At 43.6% G+C, this 7,179-nt stretch overlaps 2 protein-coding genes across 4 annotated transcripts; both read left to right on the top strand.

Moving 5' to 3' along the window:
- Nucleotides 1-15: 15 nt before the first annotated feature.
- cd247 (CD247 molecule) lies at nt 16-3,305 on the top strand. Of its 2 annotated transcripts, XR_521074.1 has the most exons (8): nt 16-228; nt 360-398; nt 508-567; nt 1,557-1,586; nt 1,711-1,764; nt 1,852-1,881; nt 1,975-2,100; nt 2,994-3,305. XR_521074.1 is itself a non-coding variant. In XM_008303424.1 (7 exons), the coding sequence occupies exons 1-7, from the start codon at nt 40-42 to the stop codon at nt 2,032-2,034; spliced, it is 462 nt and encodes a 153-aa protein (XP_008301646.1). In that variant the 5' UTR covers nt 17-39; the 3' UTR covers nt 2,035-3,305. The 2 variants fall into 2 exon arrangements, 1 of the variants encoding a protein (XP_008301646.1); XM_008303424.1 differs by having other exon boundaries at nt 17-228; nt 1,975-3,305.
- A 99-nt stretch (nt 3,306-3,404) lies between these two features.
- dnajc27 (DnaJ (Hsp40) homolog, subfamily C, member 27) lies at nt 3,405-7,173 on the top strand. 2 transcript variants are annotated; one of them, XM_008303423.1, is made up of 7 exons: nt 3,405-3,748; nt 4,428-4,510; nt 4,614-4,683; nt 4,786-4,950; nt 5,113-5,235; nt 5,301-5,461; nt 6,083-7,173. In XM_008303423.1, the coding sequence occupies exons 1-7, from the start codon at nt 3,662-3,664 to the stop codon at nt 6,213-6,215; spliced, it is 822 nt and encodes a 273-aa protein (XP_008301645.1). In that variant the 5' UTR covers nt 3,405-3,661; the 3' UTR covers nt 6,216-7,173. The 2 variants fall into 2 exon arrangements, with proteins under 2 accessions (XP_008301645.1, XP_008301644.1); XM_008303422.1 differs by having other exon boundaries at nt 4,614-4,950.
- Nucleotides 7,174-7,179: the final 6 nt, after the last annotated feature.

Genomic DNA, 7,179 nt, shown 5'->3' with positions numbered 1-7,179 from the left:
GTATGTTGTCAAGTGAGCAGGCATTTTGTTCAACTGAAGATGTTTTACTGCAGTGTCAGTGTTTCAATGTGCGTCTTTCCACCAGAGTCCATTAAGTTTTCTTATGAATTTTGTTCTTCTGGCTCCACAGAGGCGATGGAGATGTACGGTCCTGAGCTCTGTTACATTCTGGACGGGTTCCTCGGACTTTATGGCCTCATCATCACCGGCATGTTCATCAAGGAGAAGGTCGGTTCTAACGGGAAACTCTGCTGCTTCTCTCTGTTTCATTCATTTATCTAAAGAACTAAGACTGAAGAGCGTCTCTGTTCCTGATTTCTCCACTTTGTTCATTAAGCGTCGTTACTGTTTGTTTTCAGTTCTTCAGAACCAAAGTGAAGGATGAGAACATCTACAGCGTGAGTCACCATTAACTGATGCAGAAAACCTCCAGTCTGTTGTCGTTTGTTCTCTTTGGTTCTATTAAATCTTCACAACTGATGAAAATTGAAATGTTCTCGTCTTCAGGATCTGGCAGGTCAGGGTTCTGGAAGTTACCCACTGAGGAGAGACCCGGAAAAAGGAAGAGTAAGTCCGCTGTGGTTCTACAGCAGAACCAGAAAGTCTAACAGTCATGCTTCAGAAAGTTCCCTTCAGTTGGTTCTCCATTTGTTCTACAGAGAACGTTTGTGGTGTTGATTCTGAACGACGCAGATCAGAATCCCGTTATTGTGTCTCTGTCTTCGGTCCTTTTAAGGTTCTCTCAAGATTCTGAACCATAAAATTATGACAAAGCTCTGAACAGCTCTGAAAAGTTCTTGACAGATCCTCTGGAACCACATCGTGGATAAGAGATGAGAACCTTGAAAGAACCTTAACAAACTCTGTAGAACCCCAAACACCTGCTGAAGGAGATGAGAACTCTAAAGACTCAGTGACAAACTAAGACCCAGAGAACTCGGGGAACAATCAAATCCCGAAGGAACATTGAAAGAACGCTTGCTTTCAATGAACATTGAAGAACATGAAAAGAATCTTTAAAGAACAGAGAAGATCTCTGATAAAAAGAAAATTACCCAAGTAGAGAACAGTCCCCAAGGAACACTGAAAGAACCCAAAAGAACAAAGAACCTTGAAACATGACAAAGTCAAGACTGTCTTAACAGAATCCAACAAACTCCAGAGAACCCAGTCTGAGAAACCCTGGACTAAAGAACAGTGTCAGTCTCCACAAAACCCACAAAGAACCTCAACTGAACCCTCATAGAAACCCAAAAAGTCCAAAGGAACCTGAGAACCAACAGTGAACTCAAGACAGCGAAGCCCAGAAAGAACCTTCATGGATGCTGTAGTTCTCAGACTAATGTCCACAGAAGCCTGAACAACAAGAGAACAGTTCCTCTGGAATCATGACAGACTGTGAAAGATTGGAGAACCTTCCTTTGTGCTTGTTTACAACAGCTAAGAACAGAAATGACAGGGTTCTAGAACCCTACATAGAACAACATTCACCCTCTAAATGTTTCAGAACGTGCTGAATCTGAACTGATTTCTCTCTGTGATGTTCTGTCTTGTAGAACCGCAGACCTGATGACGACACCTACACGGTAACAAACAGTGTTCTCATTTTCAGTTCCCCAATGTTTGGTTCTCTGGTGGTTCTGCAGCTTTTTTCACTTGTTCAACTTTGTAACTCCATAAACTGATCAAAGTCACTGGTTCTAATTTCAGGATCTGACCAAACGTCCGGACGGAGAATATAAAGAACTTCCTGTGAAGCGAGAGGTCAGACGTTCTTCAGGTTCTTCAGGTTCTTTATGACAGGAAACACATTTGATCAGATTTATTGACAACTGGTTTTTGATGTTTCAGCGTCAGAGGAAGAACGAGCAGGTGTACCAGGTGAGAACGTTCTTCTAAACCTTCTGTTCATGTCATTGATCTCCCATCAGACTGATCACTGATCGCTAACCGACTGATCATTGATCTGTTCAGGGTCTGAGTTCTGCCACCAGAGACACCTACGACTCGCTGCAGATGCAGCCGCTTCGCTAACAACCAGAGTTCTTGTTTCATGGAACCAGAACCGATCAGAACGTTTTGAATTCCACAGATTGGAAGGTTTGAATCTGAACAGTCAGAAAAATCTGTTCTTTACGTTTTTTATTGTTGCATTTTCAAACAAAACTTTTATAAAAATCTGATTCATTTGCAAACATTCAGGATTGAAAATGACAAAAGTTTCCGTTTTTTCCACAAAATTGTGAAAATCTTGAGTTTGTCTTTAAACCGACTGAGTTCTGGGATGAAGCTGGTTCTGCTCAACACGTCGCATTTTACTTCACAGGAAGTTATTTTCATCATTTCTGTCATTTTTCAGGAAAAGCACCAAATAATTAGACTAAATAATAAACGTTGCTGGTTTTGGGATTAAATCCTCAGCAGCAGCTCCAGTCACAGAACTTTCTGATTATATTTAAACTCAAGACAATCGTCATGTCATTAAAAAAGATCTTTTTTAACTTCAAATGGATTGTTGAGGGGATGATGAAGGGTTAAAGTTACTGTCAATCTAAATGTAAAACGTTCTGGAGTTAAATTAATGCAGCTTCAAACTGGCAGAAAATTCACATCATCGAACGACAACGATGGAGAAAAGAAAGCTGCAGAGTTCAATAAATACCAGACGTGAAGCTGCATCGGCCGGAACTCGACGTTTTGAAGAGAATCCCATAAATAAACACACAAGTGAACAAATATTCAAAGAGAATTCAGAAAATCCATCATTTGTTGGTGAAATGCGGAAACATGACGTCACATCTCGTTGATTAGATTTTTTCTATAATCTGGATTTCTCATCACAAAATGTATTTTACTTTGATTCTTTCTTTTTCCTGTTTGGTGCCTGAATGCAGCTTTCATGTTTTACTGTTTGTTTAGATTCAGGTTCTTGTTTTTACAAAATATTACAAACGTTTGAATCCATTTTTCATCTTCTTGTGTTTTTCTGACAGGATCTGAACATTTAAATGAGTTGTTTGTTGTTCTGATGCTTTCCTGAGAATCTGTGCTGTTTTAACAGCAGTTATGTTGCTTTGTGTTGCTTCATTATTAAAATCCTGTTTTAAAAATGTCTCTGGTCTTAAAATGTGTTTCAAATGAATCCGTGGATACGAAACGAAAACCTCGCAGTGAATTCAAGAGTTCAGTGTTTTATCAGCTTGGAGCAAGTTTAGTGAAGTGATATTTGAAGGCCTTTCGTGTTGTTTGGGGTTTATTTGTGACTATTTTGTGTATTTTAAAAAAAATAAAACTTCTCTGTTGCAGTTTCCGCTAAGAAGAGTTTTATTTTGAAATGTACAGGACGTAGTGTTCATGCTAACCGCGGCTAACTGGACGCTAGCAAACAGCTGGTTAGCATTTAGCATTTAGCCTGCGCTGCTGTGTGTTATAATGGCAGCTCAACCGCAGCGTTAGCATCAATGCTAAAGTGAAACAATGCGACGCGTTCATTAATTAACTGGATGATGATTCAGCTTCATTAACGAGCTAATTAGCAGCCGGAGTAAGAACAGCTGACAGCTAGCTTCGCTCCCAACAACAACACGGAATCCCTGCGTTTGTTGCTCAGTCCGCAGACGCACATTTTACCGCAAGAAGCGCACATTTAAAAAGTGTGCAAATGGAAACAAATGCGCCGAAAAGACGAGACAACAAGAAGTCTCTGCGGGTGAAGGTGATCAGCCTCGGGAACGCCGAGGTGGGAAAGGTAAGGGACCGGCAGCTTAAATTAGACAGAATTTAAATGAAGTCTGGCAGGTTTCAGTCAGATATTCATCAGCTGTGGAGAGTCTTCTGGCTCTGACCGTGGACATTTCTGCTCTTCCTGAGCTTTCTTGATGTTCATGCTTTTAATCTGACGCCAGAAAAAAAAATCCGTTAATTTGGTTTTAACCACGAACCGTCCCACGGAACCACACGTGTGAATCTTTCTGTCTTATTTGCTGTAATGAGTCCACTGATGACCGCTGAACCCAAACCCTGACCGTGGTTCCAGCTTTGTGGATCATGTTCGAGCCGAGCTATTCAAGAGACTCTAATAGTTCTGAAATCATCATATATTTCGCTTATTACATTTTAAAAGTGAAAATGTGTCTTAAATTGAAATAACGTTCGCGGTAAGAAACCAGCTCAGAGTCCGGGTCCTGAACGAACCCGTCATTCTAAAATGTTGGTTTTTCTGTTTTACTGTTTGTGGTGTGAACTGGAACAAAGATTCATTTAAAGCGTCTCCGTCTTCCACACAAGACTTCAATCTGCTGCCGTCTGCATTTAGCAGAGAAATGGACCTTCACAGGCTTCAGTGGACTGAGTCTGTCCGGGTCAGTCTTAAACTGCCTGTTTTTTAAATGGACTCTGGTGTGAAAGAGCTCTGTTCTGCCTCTCAGAGCTGCATCATCAAGCGTTACTGTGAGAAGAGGTTCGTCCCGAAGTATCTGGCCACCATTGGCATCGACTACGGCGTCACCAAGTGAGTCCCACACTGTGGCTGTGTGTTCAGGTGTGATCAGGTGTGTTCAGGTGTGTTCAGGTGTGTTCAGGTGTGTTCAAACTCATAATATGTGTTGCTTCAGAGTGCAGGTACGAGACCGAGAAATCAAAGTGAACATCTTCGACATGGCCGGACACCCCTTCTTCTACGAGGTGAGGAACACCCGTCTTCTTCTGTGGTGTCTTCTTCTGTGGTGTCTTCTTCTGTGGTGTCTTCTTCTGTGGTGTCATCTGTCTTCTTCTGTGGTGTCTCAGGTGCGTAATGAGTTCTATAAGGACAGTCAGGGCGTTCTTCTGGTTTACGACGTCGGTCTCAGAGAAAGCTTCGACGCCCTCGACTCCTGGCTCGGCGAGATGAAGCAGGAAATGGGATCGCAGGCCAACATGGACAGCATCGTGTTCATCGTCTGCGCAAACAAGGTGAGTTGCAGCCAATCAGAGACAGGCTACACCCTCCACCAATCAGAGGCAGAGACTTTGCGAGCTCCACCCACCACGTAAACACCACCTGGAAGCGTGTTCTCGTGTCTCGCTGTGTAATGAATGTGTTCATGCTTCAGTCTGAGCTCTGGTTGACTGCAGGTGGACCTGACGAAGCGGCGGGTGGTGGACGAAGGCGAGGGCCGTCTGTGGGCGGAGTCTAGAGGGTTCCATTACTTTGAGACGTCGGCGCAGAGCGGCGAAGGCATCAACGAGATGTTTCAGGTGCGTCACCGTTCAAGCCGTCACTTGTGTTGTCGACCTCTTTCTGAGCGCCGTGTCCTCCGCAGGCCTTCTTCTCCTCCATCACCGACATGTGCGAAAATGGCGGGAAGCGCCCGGCCACCGAAGTCAGCGTGGGCTTCACCAAGGAGCAGGCCGACACCATCCGACGCATCCGCAACAGCAAGGACTCCTGGGATATGTTGGGCGTGAAGCCCGGCGCCACACGGTGAGTCTGCGCTGGACTGATGCCACAGTTTACCCACGTGGGCTCTTTTTTACCCACGTGGGCTCTTTTCATCATCGTAAAGGGTTTTGTCTCGTTAGACGATGTGCAGGAGTCGTGAAACAGAAATGCTGCTTCGTCTAAGAAGTCATTTTCAAAAACATAAGAAAACAAATCTTCATGAAAACATACGTATAAAAACCAGGAAGCAGCAGCTCTCCAGATGTTAGACCCTGGAGCTCATGTGGTCTCCTGGTCCTGCAGAAGTTGAACCGTCTCCGGACGTCTCCTCTCTGCTCATCAGCTGTAGAAAGATGTTCCACCATCAGCTGAATGTATCTCCACCAGCTGGCTCCTCTGTTCTCTGGTTCTGATCCGTGCTGCATTCATTCATTGGTCCAGTTGGATGGATTTTTAACTGAGACGGAGAATGAAGCGATTTAAATGTTTCCGGCTCAGATCTGAACATCGACGTCCTCTCAAGTCGTCGGCGACTCTTCTGAACCTTCTCGTTTAAACCCGTCAGCGGTTTCGTGTCTCTGAATGTTCTGGTGTGTTCTGGTGTGTTCTGGTGTGTTCTGACGTGTCGGTGTAACTGTTTGGTTCCGGCTGTGTTGTTTCCAGGGAGGAGGTGAACAAGGCGTACAGGAAGCTGGCGGTTCTGCTGCATCCAGATAAATGTGTGGCTCCGGGCAGCGAAGACGCCTTCAAGGCGGTGGTGAACGCCAGAACGTCGCTGCTCAAGAACATCAAATAACACAAAGCCTGGACTGCAGACTCACCGTTGCTTCTGTGTTTATCGTCTTGTGCCATGTTGCTTTGCCACAGTTCTGTCTGCCAACCGCCGGGTCAACCGGGTTAACTCACCCAGTTTAACTCATTTGTCTGCAAACCGGAGTCGGACGGAGGCTGAGCAGGGACAAACCTCGCTGATGGGAACGTTTGTGAAGCTCAGACTGTGAAATAGTGTTGAAGTGTGACGATGCGAAAGTTTCTGAAATCAGAATTTAAAGTTTGGATTTTAGTTTGAGACAAAAGACAGATTCCAGAGTTGAAGTGAGAAGATGTTTGGTCACGTTTAGTCTGAACACTGATGTTCACTGAACATCAACGTCTGCATGTTTAAGTCCAGCGTTTTCAGCCTTCGTCTTCTGCTTGTGGACCAACACCATGAAAGTTTAGTTCTGGATCCATTTCCAGAACCAACACTTCTAAAGCCAAATCAGAACAAGTTGGAGTCGTGAATCATCAGAAATTCACATTAAAACATGGTCTTGGTCCAAACCTGCCAAATCCTGAACCAGAACCAAATGAATCCGGTTCCGTTATTTATCTGTAACTCAAGACGGTTTTCTGCTCATTTATTATCATTTATGAGACTTTTCCTTCAGTTTCTTTTCACTGAAGTCACGTCGTTGTCCAGAGTCTGGATTTGTTCCTGAAATGTATTTATTGTTGTTATTATTATTATTATTATTATTATTATTATTTATTCTGTCAAACTGGTTGTTTGTTTCATACTAATTTAAACTTGTTTCATCAAATCATTTATTCCTGTCTTTGATCTTAAATGTGGACGTGTGATGGACGGGTTCCCTGACGGGACTCAGTTCTGAGTTTTAACTCCATGTTTTTAGTTCCTGAAACTGTTCAACTTTTTATTCTTTAAAATGGTTCTTTCCTTTGGTGACTCAGTTGTTCCCTGTAGTGACTCAGTTGTT

This window comes from Stegastes partitus, unplaced genomic scaffold (assembly GCF_000690725.1).
Source record: "Stegastes partitus isolate 25-593 unplaced genomic scaffold, Stegastes_partitus-1.0.2 Scaffold2003, whole genome shotgun sequence".
In the NCBI taxonomy this organism is placed as follows: Eukaryota; Metazoa; Chordata; class Actinopteri; family Pomacentridae; genus Stegastes; species Stegastes partitus.
The sequence above is the reverse complement of the archived record's forward strand: the minus strand, read 5'-3'. Positions and strand labels throughout refer to the sequence as shown.